This window comes from Equus caballus, chromosome 21 (assembly GCF_041296265.1).
Source record: "Equus caballus isolate H_3958 breed thoroughbred chromosome 21, TB-T2T, whole genome shotgun sequence".
Classification (NCBI taxonomy): domain Eukaryota; kingdom Metazoa; phylum Chordata; class Mammalia; order Perissodactyla; family Equidae; genus Equus; species Equus caballus.
Window position 1 is genome coordinate 33,116,896 of NC_091704.1, and position 17,017 is coordinate 33,133,912.

Below are 17,017 nucleotides of genomic sequence, written 5' to 3' on the forward strand. Positions count from 1 at the left end.
GACTGCTGTCCTGAAGTTAGGGTGTATCATTTTGTGTTGGTTATCTTCCTATAACTTCCTTTTAGTTCACTTTTTTTTTTTTTTGAGGAAGACTGGCCCTGAGCTAACGACAGTGCCCACTTTCCTCTATTTTATATGTGGGATGCCTGCCACAGCATGGCTTGATAAGCAGTGTGTAGGTCCATGCCCAGGATCCAAACCAGCGAACCCCGGACTCCCAAAGTGGAACACGCAAACTTAACCACTATGCCACTGGGCCAACCCCTTAGTTCACATTTTTTAAATGCTGCATAAGTAATTCTTGGTGTGAAATTACCACAACTTCCATTTCTGGGTATATTTCCCTTGTTCCTAAGTCTGTCTCTGGGCTACTAGAATGCTCTACCTTCTTTAATCACTTACTGTGTCCCAGCCCCTCTGTACATTTTCATATACCTGCACAAAAACTTCTCTCTTCAAATCACTTACTTTCTACTTCTAAGACTATCCTGGTCTGATAGCCAGCATAAGTAATAGTTATCTGTATATTGGCATAATCTTTCTACTATATTGTCTGGAAATATTGAACATGTTTATCTGTGATATTAATCTGCCTTATAATTCAAGCTCCGTGTGAACCATATCTGCAATTCTCTCTTCTCTTAGACACCAGACACAATTAGGCACTAAAATGCGGTTGCTAGAGATAGGCAGGGGTAAGCACCCTGCAGAGCAGTGGGCCCTCCTCTAGGTGGAGGGGAGGTAAAGAAAAAGCGGGAAGAAAGGGAGAAATCACTGACAACTCAGAGAGGAACCACCAAAAATATATCACCTGTGTTTCATTGAGAATATACATCTGGCCTGCTATTATCTAATAGTTCAGATGTGAAGTGGACTTGGACTAGCAAATGCTCTGTGGGTTCCTGTTGTGGAGAATTGACCCAGGTCAAGATTCATTCTGGCAGAGCCGTTGGAGTTTGTAGTTTCTGGTATTCTTTGGCAAAACCAGAAGTGGGCATAGCTTACCTTCATGTACTTGGCTAAAACCCTTGAAAAACTTTTTTGACTCATAAGAAAACAATTTAAACCCAATAATCCTTGCTTCATTTATTTTTGATGACAAGCCCGTTCTGTAGGGTTTTTCCGCATGAACTTACCCGACCTCCTTTAAAAAGAAAACTCTACCTCAGATGTGGAAATTTATTTATCTTTTCCATTCCATTCTTCTCTAAGAATGACGAGTTTCCCATGTATTTTTGTATACATAATTCTTTTTTTAAGGATTGTGGGCACATTTTATTGTGAATTTGGCCATGGCTTAATGATGTGTAATGTTAGATTTCTTCATATTTTAAGTTTTTTCTTTTAAAAAATCATCTAAAAGTAAAGGGAAAGGAGAAGGAGGAAAGGAAAAGAATGACTAAAGCTTTGGTTTGACAAATAAATAATGTTGTGAAATAAACCACTGAGATTTTGCAAGGTAAAAATCTGCCAAATCTACTCATTATTATGAAAATAAGTAATAAAATATTCATCTCACAGGCAGTTCAAAGGAACCCCATTGACTAAACTTGGTAATTAATCATTAAACTTTAATGAGCAATATAATAAATTTTTTTCTTGTAAAAGCCTGAGCTAGTACAATTTTCAGTGAAAGAGTTTGCTTTTATAGAAAATAAAACTACAAAGACATCTTGAGAATTAAGTCAGCTGCATGATATGATTATTAAACTATTCACTGTTAAATGTATATTCAAATGATTGGAAGTTCAAAAGAATTAACGTCACATTAGAAATGCTTTTTCGGTTTTTCAAATTGAACATAAAAGTTCCATAAGTTATGGGCATAAGTGAAGTGTGTGTGTTTCTTTCTCTCCTTTTCTTAAAATCCATAATTGTTCTCTGTTCAATGTGGAAGCATGACATCTAACTTCTATGTCTATAAAAGTTTAAAAATAACCTACAGGCATTTAATGTTACACTAGACCATGCATAATGAGTGAATTCCTGTTAACTTAATTTCACGTGGAGGAAAAATTCTTCAAATATGTATAAGTTACTCCCACCAGAGTAGCTGGCTTTTTCTTAGCCGTCTGTGGCATTTCGGGTTCTACTCTTGATCTCTTTCAAAGTTTTATTTTATTAAATTTGTCAAAAGTAGAGAGAAAGTTTATGGATTTTTTTTTCTTTCAACAAATTAAGAAAATGCAAATCTTGCTATATCCCTGTGGGAATTAAGCAGTACAGTAGCACTGGTTGGTCTGCTTTTAAAAATTAAGGCCTTTATTTGTTTTATTTTCAAGCAAAAATCAAAATGTTTGGTCTCTGGGTAACACATCTAAATTATGCATTTCTATACATATTTGTTAGAATCATATAATGCCTAATTTTAGTCTTTCATGATTATTAACCCACAGACTTCAAATCTAAGGAACTTTGGGAATCGTGAGTGATATAATATCTAACTTTCTATTTGCAAAACTCAAATATTATGACTGAATATTTTCCTCAGTCCGAAAGCCATGCTGGCTCCCTACTGATCATTTGTATTGTTAAAATCCTTTCCTGCCTGCGGTATAGCCAATATGTATTCTAGGAGAATTGAATGATACAGAAGATGGGCTTCCTAAGAAACGCTCAGTACACGTTGAAAGTATTTGAGTTCCCTAACAATTAAAATGTGATTGGCTACTTTGTTTAAAGTCTTTGAGAGAACTAGACTCTTAAAGGTCTGACATGCCTTTGGGATGATTTGTATCCGGGCAGTATTAAATTCCCAACTCATTTTGTCTGTGTTTAAATGACTGTGAAAGACAGGATATTTGTGGGAAGTAAATGTATTTGAGCGATCCATTCTTATGACTTTGTGGGGCATTGGAATTGGCCACCCCAAGATATGTCTCTTTGGCATGAGGATTATTTTGGGCTGGTTACTTGTAAAAACTGCAGACATGAGAGAAACTGAAAAGTAGAGGTTACCCGTTGTAAGAGACATTGACATTTGTCAGGGAAATCTCCATCTGTAAAGGTGTCTCTCTCTCTGTACCAGGAAGAAGGGGGGATGACCTTATCTCTAGAAACTCTTACCAGTGCAGAAGGCAAGGACTTAAATCTGCATAATAACCTTACTCTTGTTTACTGTTCTTTTCTGGCAATCTCCCATAACTGATTGCCCCCACCCCCAACACCCTCCTTTGCCTTTAGCTGAGGATGGTATTTAAGATGAGAGCCTCTGCCATTTTGGTGAGTTGCTCAGTTTTTCTGGGTCTCTCCCACGTATACATGTTATAAAGCTTTCTTAATTTTTCCTGTGTTATTCTGTCTCATGTGAATTTAATTCGTAGTCTAGCCAGAAGGACCTAGAGTGGGTAGAGGAAATGTCTTCCTCCCCAACAACTTTCAAGCAGCATATTTTCCATAATACCAGACAAATTGCAAAAATTAAGTATGCATTTTAAAGTTCAAAAGGTAAATATGTACATGAATTCAAACAACATAACTTTTAACACAAGGAAACACAGGAAGGAAAGCAACCTTACACAAGAGTAAATTTGTGAACAGAAGAACTTTAATGCCATTAGTAACAAACTGTAACGTCAGTAAGGTGGAAACTGAAATACAAGCATTAACATGAAATATAAGACTCTGGGAAGATAAAGAAGATAGGTAATACTTTCATAAGGAAATTATTACAAAACAATAATTCCCCAAGTGAAAGGAAAAGGTCAAGGTACTTGAAGAAAATAACAATTACCTTTTTATTCACCATGACAGTGATTGCACTTGGAGCTCTTCCTAAACCTAATCCAATTAATGATGCTTGAAATATGCTTCATTTGGGTAGTTAAGGGAAGTATATTCTAGAAGAAATGTAACCAAGATTTCGTTTGGGTGTGAGTCTAGGAGTCTTCACAGTAACTGACCTAGAGGAAATCTCTGACACCTTAAAGAATTTTAGTGTAATTTTATGATGCTGGGAAATCTGTGTGGAAAAAAGGGAAAGATTCATATAACCACAGAAAACTAATTCTAATTCATCCTGATTAACTCTAAACATAGAAATGGAACACCAAGGCTAGTGTGGTCAGACAACAAAGTGATGAGGACAACAAACACCAAGAAGAAGAACTTTTAAAAAAATGTTTAAAGAACCTGGTTAAGAGGATAGTTGGAATATCTAGGACAAAAGATTGACATGTGCAAAATAATGTAACGGTTATCGGTAAGAAAATGTATGCAGGCTATTTTGGAAATATGGTTTGATTTCTTATTTCTTTGTACAAAAAAGTAAGAGTATTTACCCACATCTGTGGTGGGAAGTTTTCCTAGAGTAAGTATGTAGTACAGTACTTCACTGCTCACCAAGCGTTCTTGATGTTACAGGCATTATAAGCTAGTTTAAATTTTAATTTTTTTTTTTTTTGGCAGAATGTTAACCAAAGGAGAAATAGGATAAACCACCTTTTGTAACTTAAAAAAAAAAGTTAGATAAGAAGACACATACAAATGGGAACAAAATAAAACGTTTTGTGTGTTTTGTTTGTAGTCTCCCCTAAATTCTGAATACCATGTTATTTGAGGATGTTTATTTTCACAGTCCTCTGGATCGAGAGAAAATCGTTTCAGCATTTTAGTATTCTGAGTGTCTCTGATAATGAGCACTGACTGTTATTTCTACTCCCATGAGAACAAATATGAACACTGATCTGGCCTTGATATGAACAGCCCTGGGAATGGTTCACCCCTGGGTGGTGACGGTGTTGCTGTTGTACCAGTCGTGCACTGTTTGGGCTGGGAAGTCCCTTAAAGCCCATGCTTTCTTTGCCATTCCGTAGCCTCACCCTGATTGCATAGACTTGGCAGGTCATTGTTGGTGTTATTGTTATTTGATACTTATGTAGCGCTTCCATGGCAGTATTAAAAGTTGTTTCAACAACTGACCTAAGAGTTATCCTAGAAAAGAAAAGCCAGTGTAAATGTGCTAAAAACTAAATGAGACCTTTTTTTTTAATCCCATGTCAGGCCGTGTGTGTGTCTGTGTTGTCCTTATTCCACGATAACCTTTTATCTCCTGGACACTTAATTTGTCATTTAGGACATCTGTGGTTAGGAATAGAAGGCCCATTTTGTAATTGGTCACCATGCCAGAGGTGAAAGCCATTGACATGGAGCCTCCGGGGAGGGAGAACTCTTGGCAGGGTCCCCTTTCAGTGGGTGTTTTTTTCAGTTCTCTCAGGTTCTCTGCTCCCTTGGGGGAATTTGTACCCAAAGAGTATTGAGGTTTTTTTGTTGATTTTTTTCCAAAAGCATGTGTTTTCTGCATTCCTGTTTTACAGTTCTCTGCGAAGGAGGAACAGTTCCTCTCCTTATTTGGTTTGGATTTGATTAGCAATGTTTGGGATTAGTTCTTTTTTAAAAAAAAAAAGTAAGACAAGTGAGAGGTAGCGGAGGGTGGTGGAAATAGCACTGGGCAAGGAAGCAGAGTCCTGGTCCTAGCTTTTCCTCTAGGTGACCCTCGCAGAGGAGCCGCGCTGCTTAACTGAGTCCCATCGTCAGGTCATGTGCAGATGAAATGCATCAAGAAGAGAGAAAACTAGATAGTCAACCCCTAAGGAATTTTAGAAGTCTATATTCCTTGTCAGAATAACGATTGTAACAACAGTAGCAATAGCAGCTGTCAAGGACTTTCTAGCCATTGTTTGAAATTCCCACAACAACCCTGAAAGATAGGTATGTGTTATTTTTCAGATAAGGATGCAAAGGTTTGCTCAATATCATACAGGCAGCAAATGGCAGAGCCGAGAGTGAAATTCAGGTTGGTCCAACTCCGTGCAATTGGCCCAAAACTCTGATTTTTCAAGCTAGACAAGTTTTAGAATTATGCGTATAAGTTTTAGAATTAGGCAGTTTCAGGTTTAAAACTCAGCTTTACCACTTTCTAGCTGTGTGACCTTGGGCAAATTACCCTTTCTCTGAGCATTGTGACGTGGGGTAAATCACATCTATATCATAAAGTTGTCAAGAATAAATGCCCAAAGCCCTGTAAAGCTCTAAAAATGGACAGGAGTGAAGCAAATGATAGCTTTTGCCCTTGGCTGTTTATTTATAATCATTATTTCTAAGTAAAAAGCCCTATCATGAAGATATTTATATAAAGAAATACTGGTTTTTTAGGTCTATATATGCTTCTTTCTAAATGCTGATTTTTCATAAATAACTTCTTATTTTTTCCTTTTATTTTCTTTCTCTTCTCTGAGATTACAAATGTCTGAGATAATCTAGGATTCGTGGGGGTGCTGCTGTTTGCTTTGGAGGAATTTGGCTGTCACAGTGTAAATCAGATATGAATTAATTCCCCCCGCTGTCAGTTGACCCTCTGCGCTCCCCAAATTTACCCAGGAATCCAGAAAACATTCAACCGTGTTTCAAAGGATTTCTCTCAGCAACTCCTCGAGAGCTTACTATCTGTTGGGCACTCTTCAGGCCCTGAGGTTTGGGATATTTCCAATGTAAAGGTCTACCGACTGTGCTAAAACAAAAGAATGATGTGTGCTAGACATCATGGAGAAATGGAGAAAAAATGGAAACCTGGCCACAGGTTTAAAGACAATAGGCTTGCTTTTGTACTGTTGAGTCAGCTAGTAGCTCAATAGGATTCTGCTGATACTTATTTTCTTTTTTGTCCATAACTTGAAACTATTTAAATCAACAACTTGTTACTTTTGTTGCTCACAAGCGTGGATCTGCTTATGAGCAGACACTGCTCCTGGATGAGAGTAGGTGCAAAGAAAACAACTCTCTCAGTAAGTGGGAAAGTAAGCCAAAAAAGAGTGTTAGGAAGTGAGTATGTTTACATCCGGGGACTAGTCTTATTTAATAGCTTTTTGTATATTAGTTTATTCAGTGGTTTAATTCTTTACTCGGACACTGCTCTGCACCCACCAAGTGGTTATCGTAGTCTTCTCTGTGATCCACTCTCTCTTTTGGTCCCTGATCACTCTTCAGTTCCATGTCTTTATTAAGGACATTTCTGAAAAATGCCACCTCTGGGAAAGGGCTCTGGACTCACCCATGTGAGAACTCTTTTCTGCATAATTAGCCTAATTTTTTTAAGTCTGATCATAGCCATCATTGTCCCAGTATGTTTTAACTCTGTGATGTTACCAGTTTGAATATTGAATTTGAGGCAGAAAACCTTCCTAAAGAAAGATGTATACTGTGCTTTATGCATCATCACTGAAAGAATTTTGCTTTGAAGCCCAGTGTGAACACTTAATTTTTATTTGCTATTATAAAAGAGTCTCTTTGAGCTGACAAATATGAAAATATGACTGTGATTTCGGCAGGAGTCCAGAAACTTTAGAGAGAATGATGCTTTTATCTTTTGAAAGTCTTTTGACTACTGTATTATTCCATTAATAGATGGAGAATGGGTAATGATATCCTTCAAGGCCGTCTTCTGTTGGAACTGGTCTTCCTACAAACTGTAGGGAAAAGATGTATGTGTCGAGTGGTAGGAGTTTAATGTACATTTATTTAAATCTTCTGCCTTTGGGCAGCTGGTAAATTTATTTAAGAGCTCTGTGTGGCCAGGTTTCCATTTTTCCTCCATGTGTATGCTGTCGTCCCTGGAATTTCAGTTAAACAATAAAATATTATACTTTTAAGTTGATGTGCAGTTGCATACTTCAGATTTCTCATGAAAGAACAGTAAGGAAGCCTTGAGCTAAATGGCTGCTTCCCCAGCATCCAGAATTCTGCTTTTGTCTTTATAGAGTCTGCCGATGTGTCCACCTCTGGGTGCAGTGCCATATGAAAGCACTTCATCTCACATTATCTGTTATAGCAAATGATTAAAGATTTCATGAAAGGTTAACACTCAAGAGGGAATATTTTCATAGATCAACTAAATGCACATACTGATCATAGAAAACATTTCTATGAACATCTGTCAAAAAGTCTTTAAATAAATAGTTATAATAATCTCAATGTTTATTTAGAACCCTAAGTGAAATCTTAATGATTTCCTTTTCATGAAAATGGTCAGAGTAAAAGAAAATTAAATTATTTTACTAATCTGGACTGATTTTGAGGTTGAGTTTACAGTGTCTTGCCCACACGATGCTCATTTTAATAAGTTTGGAAATCTTCAAAATCTAGATTTAGCTTTTGGACATTGCTTTTTTTAATTTTTTTATTTTTTGAGGTAACATCGGTTTATACCAGTGTATAAATTCCAGGTGTACATCATTGTATTTCGATTTCTGTGTAGACTGCATGATGTTCACCACCCAAAGACTAATTATCATCAGTCACTGTACACATGAGGGCATCACTTTTTAAGCCAGATTTTGGAAAGATCCTGCAGATGTTATTGTGAAAATATGCTATATCAGCCATCATCTTCTAAAACCGAACTAAGCAATTTAGAAGAAAGAATAGATTCTCATTGAGAAAGATCCTTGAACTTGATGTCTATTGAGATGAGCTTTGTAAATGTTCATTCTGATACATTTGAATGCTTTTTCTTAATCTTTACTGATAAAAGGAAAGCTTTCTTTTGATGGTCAAGACCTGTGAGGGAATGCTGTTCAAACTGTACCCTCCCTGTGTCCGCTATCTTTTTTCTTTCCAGCTTCAATTAATCTCTTTTCTCAGAGGTAATTCTACCCATGCCTCCATGCCCTGACTTTGGAAGATTCTTGGAGAGCATGAAGCAAAGGTGGGTAGGGTTACTGTTTTTGGAAAAGGCTCGGAAGTTTGTCCCAAGAAGTAATGTCAAAAGAATACAGCAGAGATGCTTGGCCCTGTTCTAAAGAAAAGTTTTTTGTTTGTGTCTTTGTTATAAACCACAGCATTGACTCTGTGATAACTCTGACCTTAAGTCTTCATGCTTATGTAAATCCTTTCAAATAACCCAACTGTACCCAATAAATTTGGAGACATTTGGGAGATGGGGCTGGGGGACGGTTTATGGGAAAGGGCTCTGTTTGATAGAAGTGGATCAGAAACTGGTAGGACTTTAAGTGTTCCTTTGCCCCAGCTCTTCTACAGTTTACGTTTAATTTCTTGAGCTCCTGCGTCTTTGACAATCTCACATTTAGCCTCTGTTTGCAAATCTCAGTCCCCTGTGGCCTGCTTTGTCGTTGCCAGGCAGTCCTTCAGATCTCAGAGGCTTCATTAACTTCACGTTGACACTGCGTCCAGCGTTACCTATAACCAACATAGCAGTGAATGATAAAGACCACAAACATTGGCTGCGTCCTGCTTTCAGTTTCCACATTTGGCTTTCACCCAGTACTTTTGATCAAGGCACAGAGTCTTCCAGAATGTTTATAATTTTGTAGCACCACTTCATTGGTGTAAATTCGTTCCTCAACCCAGATGGTGATCCGCTTACGAAGGTTTTTTTCTTCCTTGCTTATTTGTTATTTAGAAAGCCTGGGGTTGGGAATAGTAGGCCCATTTTGTAACTGGTCTTTGTGCCAGAGGTAAAAGCCATTGGCAAAGCCCTTCAAAGAAGGGGGAGCTGTTGGCAGGGCCGGGGGCTGGTGGGCGTTTCTCAGTTCCATTTGGTTTATACTCCCTTGGGGAAATTTGTACCCAAAGCATTTTAAGTTTAGTTTTCTACCGCCTCCTCTTGCCCTCCCCAAAAACATATGTTTTCTGCATTCTTTATGCTGGTTCTCTCTTAAAAAGTGGAAGTTCCCTTCCTTATAAGGTTTAGATCTGTTTGAAAACATTCCTGGCTGTGATTTCCTTGTCACATAGCAATATACAGGCACCGAGGCTGCCCCTCCATAGTTTATCAAGTGAATACAAACACTGACTTACAAAACTAAATTTTGAGATCCAGCAAAGTGTGGAGGAATCTTCAGAAACCATGCATTACATAAAATAATCATAAAGATGAGTGGCAGCCTAAGGCCAGTAAGCAGTTTAGGGTAAGCCTGACCCATCAAAAAGTATTTTTTCAATTAAATAGCTACCGCGCCAAGTGTGCGAAGTACAGAAGATCGATAGGACATAAGCCTAGTCCTCCGGCCTGCGAGCTTCTTTGGAAGACAGTTATAAACAAAACCTCTCTACTGTAATGGAGAAAAAGAAAGCCTTGTGGACTAGCATTAGAAGAAATGAAGTGCCTGACCCCTGGGCATTCTCATTGTGTTTGGTTGTCATTGGGTTTTTATGCTGTTGAGGAAATTGTGTATAGCTTTTTATAGAATTCCTATGATAAATGATGGAAGAAAGTCAAGGTGCCAAAGATGAAGGAGATAAGATTGGCACTCATAAAGGTGTCTATTGCTACAGCTTGCTTTAGGAGGAAGATCCAATTTGAACATGCCTGCCTAATGCTGAAACTATTCTCAAAGCTAATATATAATAGAAAAATAAAAGCAAGCTCCCTAAAGACTTTTAAGGGACTACATTAAGTATCCTGTCTGCCTTGATGGAATGAAATTATTTAATCCTTCATTAAATCTTAAATTATTTGTTTCAACAGAGCAAATTGTATGCTATGTGTACTTTAAGTGGTAGGAGCATTGTTCACATAATAATTTGTGTGAATGGCATCCTGGTGTCACATCGTGCAAGGACTGTTGCACTAGAAGCAGCAACCCTAGTTGGAGGAAAGATTAAATTTGGGAGAATTTTTCCCGTAAGTTTTCATTATAATATATCCCCTTTTTGTCAATAGCGTATGTTAATAGTGTATGGCTAACATTAATCTTTCTTTCTCTTTATAAGCCAAAGCTATACATTTATGTTCATAAGGATTTGATTTTGAGCCTATTTATAATCATGATTTGTGATTTATGAAAGCATTAATTTAGGAAAGGTGTAAAACATTCCATATTTATGCTGTTCCCTTTGCTCAATTGTTAGGAACATCATCATTTATTCTCATGGAATCCTTTTTAGTTAGAAAAAAATAAAAACATGGAAGGTGAATCTTGTGCCCAGAATTCTTGAAGGAATCTGTGATAGTCTTTCCACTTACTTAAATTGCTTCTATTTCAACCAGATCTCATTTCATTAAACTGGCATAAATACAGCTTAATTCCCTAGGCCAATTTACATCTTTCCTATGGGGAAACCACTTGAATGTTAAAAGTTGGTGTGATACTGTATGATAATGGATAATTTAAAGGAAACAGTGATTTCTTCCCTAGTTGCCTTATTCATAGGAATGTCTTCTGTAAACAGCATGCACATTAGTTGACCTACAACAATATTCCCCCTGGAATACTGAGCAACCTAGAGTGTGTCCTTTACTTAATTTTGAAATGAACTCTAATTCCAAAAGCAGTATCTTCTGCCTCTTTGCTACTAAATGTATCTCTTGCATTTAGCAGAAGTGGTGTCTATTTTTATGGAAGATTCATTAGGCTCATTGAAACTTACGTGATGTGGGGAAAAATTTGCCAAAGGATAGTAAATTTCATCTCTCTCAAGTGACCCTTTCCTTTTCAGGCTCTTTGGAGATGCCAAATCCAAGCAGCCCTGAAGAGATCTCTCAACTGACAGAGAAATGTCAGCAGGTTTTTAGTAACAGGAAGAGATGCCATAGGCTGCTTGGTTAAAATGGAGGTCTCTGGATAACATTCAAGTTTTCAGGGATACAGCTATAAATATGTCTCCCTCTCTTTCTGTCTCTCCTCACCGCCCCCCCCCCACCCCCCCCCCCTCCGCCTTGGTCTTGTCTTGTCTTTTTTCTGGTAGCCAACACAACATACATTCAGTGGCAAGAGGCAGCCTGTCTGGGTATGTGATTTTTAGATTTATTATGAAAATATTTTGTTATTAAAAATTTCATTTGAGCAGGGCTGGTAACCCATCTTCACTGATGCCAGATTCTCCAGGTATTTAATATTGTTGGGCTTTAATGTGAAACTCCTTATGAAATTATTAGGCTCCCCATTAGTGTTTAATATAAAAAGAACTCATAGTAAATGGATCAGCCCATCCTGAGAACAGGATGTAAAGAAAGAGAACACTTCAGGTCAGCACCAAGTGTGCCCATACTAAACTATCCTGTGCTTTTTTCCTTTCTTGCAATAGAAGAGTAGAAGACTTTCTGTGCCTTTCTTTCCCATTTGCAAGCTGCCACACTTGAGCCTTGCAGGGGTGCTTTGATTGAGAAGCCAGACCAGCATATGCATCCTCCAGGTCCACGGGTCTGCCCATTTATGGTGCCCACTGGGCCTTCCACCCAATCTCCCCCATGGCCAAGTTCCTCAATACTGCTATACGTAAAATGTTCTGTTTTTATAGTGCTCTCAAAGAAGAGAATTATCTTTTAGGATCTAAATGTAATAAAGGAGAATTAATCTTACACAATGATTTTTTAAAAAGCTATTTTTTAGATTAGCTTGCTGATTTCTGATTCAGTGGATTGGCAAAAAGATTCACAATTATTATTTGCTAACAAACATGTATAGTGGGCACTATAGTGTTATAGTTTTATAGTTTTCGATGTGCTCATTTTTTATAACACTTTTTGAGCAGTGTAAAGGGCACTCAAAATTATCGTGACTTCTGTTTGACCCATAAAAGAAATACACATTCTGGTTGTGCTTTTCTCAAATAACTACAACCACCAATACTTTACATAACTCTTGACTTTTCAGGGCAAGGCATTTAGTTTTAAAATACTCCCATGGAAGGAAAAATAATATTTACCCCCACTTCTTCTCTCTGTCCTTTGTCTTCCTATCTAACCAATCTGCGTGCTTTTATGTATTCATTTTTTTGAACTTATTCCCCTATCTGGAATGCTTATCTAAACAAAGAATTAGATTGCCCTGATAAGTGACACTAAGAGAATTGTTTCCCTCTAACTGCATAAAAACGTTAAAGATGATCTTCCATGGCTACTCTGTATTTCTGTTTATAGAAGCAAAGGAGGAAATTTCAAAAACAAAATTACAGTGCTTTTTCTGAAGTATAAATACATAGGCCCCATGCAAACTGGCACTTGCATTAGCCTTCAATCCGATATCCAAACTATTGTGAGTGTTTGGATGACACCATTTTTACAGTAGGAAATCATTTCATTCTGAATGTGCCATGGGCATTGGTTAGAGCAGTGAGTTTTATATGGTGTAGACACCTGGAGGTGAGAGAAGAAACAGTGCAGAAGCTTTGTGTGAACTCTCTTGAGCATTAATGATGTTCTTCTGGCACTAGTCATCCCAGCAGCCATTTCCTTGAATAACAAGGTCTCTGGAATATTTTTTCTCCAGTTTAGTCCATACACTTACAGAGAGAGAGAGAGAGAAAATGTGTGAATGAATATCAGTGACAATTTGTAGAATTGGGGTAGCTGGCTGTATTTGTTTATGAAGTTCTCCAAGTTGAGTCTCAATTCATGCCTGACACTTACAAAGGGGATTTAGCAAAGCCTCTTCCTCTCCTTAACCTGAATGATTTGCTGGATTTTAATTAAACCTTTACTTATCCACACTTCATAGTGAGCTTAGAGAATTAGAAGTGAGGAAAAAGATCTGAGGACCCGAGGGATCCCTTATAGAAAGATCATGGCCAGAACAGTGACAGTGATTTTCACCAAATGCTTGCATTTACTTTCTAATTAAAAAAAAATTTTAGTCCAAGCACTGCTTCTAAAATACTGCCTTCATTTAATATCTAAACCACACAAGAAACTGTCCATCACTCCCCATCTCCTAGAACCTTTTCTGGCATTCATATTCCTCTATTCAAATCCGAACTATACTCAAAGGTCCAGCTCAAATCCAGCCTCCTCTATGAAGACTCCAGGAACTTGAGCTACCATCAGCCTGTCTCTGTGCCAATGGTGAGAGTGGAGCTCACTGGTATTAGCTGACATTTGTGCAATGCCTCCTACGTGCCAGGCACTGAGCTAAATGCTTTCACCTCGTCCACAGGATGGTCTAAAAGGCTACGTGCTCTTGTTATCACCATCTTACAAATGAGGAAACCAAAGCTCAGGGAGGTTAAGAGACGCACCCAAGGTCAGGCGGTAGTAAAGGACAAAGCCAGAATTTGAACCCAGGCTGTCAGGGTCCGGAGACTACCACTCTGTAGACCACCATGAGTAGCCACAGCCTCATTCAAATCACAGATTTTAGGTTCTTAATGATGATCAGTTTTCACCTCTTTATAGTTGGTCCTGCATCCTCTCTGTTACATGCTTTTAATTTTGAGCTCCTGAACACAACTACCAAGACCCTAAGCTCCCGGCCCATGCTCATTTTTCAGGAGCAGGACGTGGTCCAATACCATTACTTTTCCACCAAAGGAACTGGTTAAGTGACTTGCGTAATGTCCCAAAGTTAGTAAGCACCACAGGAAAAAAACGAAAAGAGGTTCAAGAAAAAAGTTGAAGTATCTGTAATTTAAGGCAAATAAGTAAGTTAAAGATTAAGAATTAAAAAATCTTGAAAACTGATACTTGAGAGGAAATAGCTTTTATTAAAGGCAGTTGAAGGAGACTTCCGTGAAAATGCTAAAAGACACCACAAGCACTTTTATAAGCACTTTTTGACGGATTGAATTCTTTATTATGTCTAATATATCTAACTTAACAGTTTCCTGATTTGACTGTATTGCTTACCTTCTCCTTAAATTCACAAACACTGCTTTAGGTATTTGGGACTCACAAATTGCATTGAATTTGATAAGAATTGGAAGGAAGAAGCAGCAGCATACAAAGGAGAAAGGAAGGCAAGTAAATGCGTGTGCATTCTTGGTGGAAAAGAGCTGCAACTCCCTGGGCCACCCACCAGGTGTTGCCATTAGCCAAAGACAGCTTGGTTGCTGTGCCGTGTTGGAGAGGAGGGGCAGGGTAGTTAGAGTGGGCAACCTCTGAGTGGGAATGAGAAAAGGACCAGCAGTGCGGATTTGGCCATTAGTAGGAAGAAAATTAGACAACGTGTTAGGAGTCTCTGTTCATGCCTAGAACCTTCTTAGCTGGCCTTGGGTTTCATTGTTTCACCCACCTGGGTCTCCTTATCTGTAAAATGAGAGTTGAAATCAATGATTTGTAAGTTCCCTTCTGGCTCTCAAATTCTGACTCTAAGAATATCTTTTCCATATCAGTTCTTTGGAATGAGTCTTATTTTCAATTGATCTAAACAGTTCTAAAATGCTGTTTAAAATAATTAAAGTAACACTAAGAAAGGCTTGAAAAGCAATCAACAAAATTGTGAGTATCTCCCATAATGTCGTTTGTGTGACAATCTGCTAAAAATTTTTAAGCTAATAAAAGTAAAAGACAAATACCAAATGAATGCTTTTTAAGAAAGCTAAGGAGACGTAATGGCAACTTGCCAAATGCTGCTAAAGCGCTCAGTCTGCTCCTCCCAGCTGTTACTTCTCAAGGTGCTCATGGGCCTTAGGAAATCTGACACAATGTCAGACAAATACCTTTCTCCCGACGCTTTTATTACCTCCTTTTCCTGAAAGTCATAATCTAACACCAGGAAGAGAACTCATAGTTGTTTCTCATTTATCTCCAATGCCCTGCTTTCTAATTGAAAATTTTCATTCACATATTTTTTCAAATAAGATCTTAAGCTTTAGTTGGAAATGTTTATATGTCTTTTAATTTTATGTTTACCTGGTCTGGAAAAATAATCAGGTGGGTTTTTTTTTTTAATATTGTTTAAACAATAAAACTTGATAAGTGTTTTGGATATTACAAGATTTTTATTTTGACTTACCGAAGAATATACCAGCAATGAAAGAATGTCACAGTCTAGGTTACTGGTAAATGAGTTGCTTTTAAGTAAATCATCCTTACTTGAAAATGCTTTGTGCATTTGACAACTTTCAGGATGTATAATTCATCTCTAGCACTCAAAGATCATTTGACCAAGTAGCCTTTCCAAGGGATGGGGGCGGGAGGGTGGAACGGCCTGCCCATCGGAAGCAGCTGCATCATATTTTATGCAGATGTAAAGTTTTATGGCCTTCAAAATCAGATCACAAACACAAACTTGTGTTTCAAGTTGGGGAGATGTAAGGATGTTTTTTTCAGAGGTGGGGGTGGTTATTTGTTTGTTTTAAGTTATATGCGTTTTCATTCTGTCTGACCCTTGCCAGTGGCAACTGATGAAGACCAGAACTTGACTGACGAAGGGGGAAGGCACTCTGCAAAGCGTGTTTGATCCTAAGTTTGAAGTTACCTATCTCTTCACAAGACTTCATTGGGTTATAGTTAAGATTCATACTCATCTCCAAAAGGCTGCCTTTTTAATCAAACATCAAAATAACAGCAAGTTTAATTTGGGTCATTTGTATTTTCTTATTATAAATTTCCCAGAACATGCTCTTTATACACTGGGCATTCAATAAATGTCAGTCAATCACCAACGTTTATTGAGTACTGCTCCACTTGAAATGCTTATAAAGGAAAGCGAATGTTCTCAAGAGAATAGACAGTTTTCAGGGTGTCTTTCTCTTGCATTTCTGGTTCCAGAGCTATATGACTCACTTGTCAGCAGAGGTGGAAAGGTGGCTCTTCTTTTCCTGTGGAGGTGGTGCTTACAGGTCTGAGTTTCCATCACATACTCTAGGGCAAGGCAGTAGTCTGTCAGTTTGCATCACCACGTATGGACCAGTTGTTAAAATACTGACCTATCCCTGTAAGTGCCCCCCTGTTTATCTAACTGCATTGGTCCTTCCCTCACAACCTCCTGGGCTGCACCACAATCCTACAACCAAAGGGATAATTCCTGACTTAGCAGGGAGCCTCCAGAACCGTGCTCCAGCACCACCAGCATCCATTCTGATTGGTTAGTATCCATGCCATACCCCTTCTTGAGTATTTTAAATATTCCCCTTGCACTAGACATTATCTACACGGAAAGTTAAGGAGCCTTCATGAATGATTGCTCAAAGTTACTGTAGTCATTGACATTTTAAAAAAAAAACAGATTCAGGGACTAACTGAACTAGTACAGAACAGTGATCCTTTTATGGTGAAATATTAGATTCTTCTCCTGGTCCCAGACAGGGACCAGGTCTGAACCATGAAGCATCCTCATTACTA

At 38.0% G+C, this 17,017-nt stretch overlaps 1 protein-coding gene across 9 annotated transcripts in view; it reads left to right on the top strand.

Moving 5' to 3' along the window:
- The window catches only part of ARL15 (ADP ribosylation factor like GTPase 15), a 401,584-nt gene that overhangs the window by 354,432 nt on the left and 30,135 nt on the right, over positions 1-17,017 (top strand). The window contains exon 5 of one of the 9 annotated variants that reach the window (XM_070246277.1): positions 14,610-14,683. The exons of the other annotated variants lie outside the window; for them this stretch is intronic. Coding sequence (XP_070102378.1) covers positions 14,610-14,636 — 27 coding nt within the window. The 3' untranslated portion in view covers positions 14,637-14,683. Of the gene's footprint in view, positions 1-14,609; positions 14,684-17,017 lie in introns of those variants that run through there. 9 annotated transcript variants of the gene reach the window in all.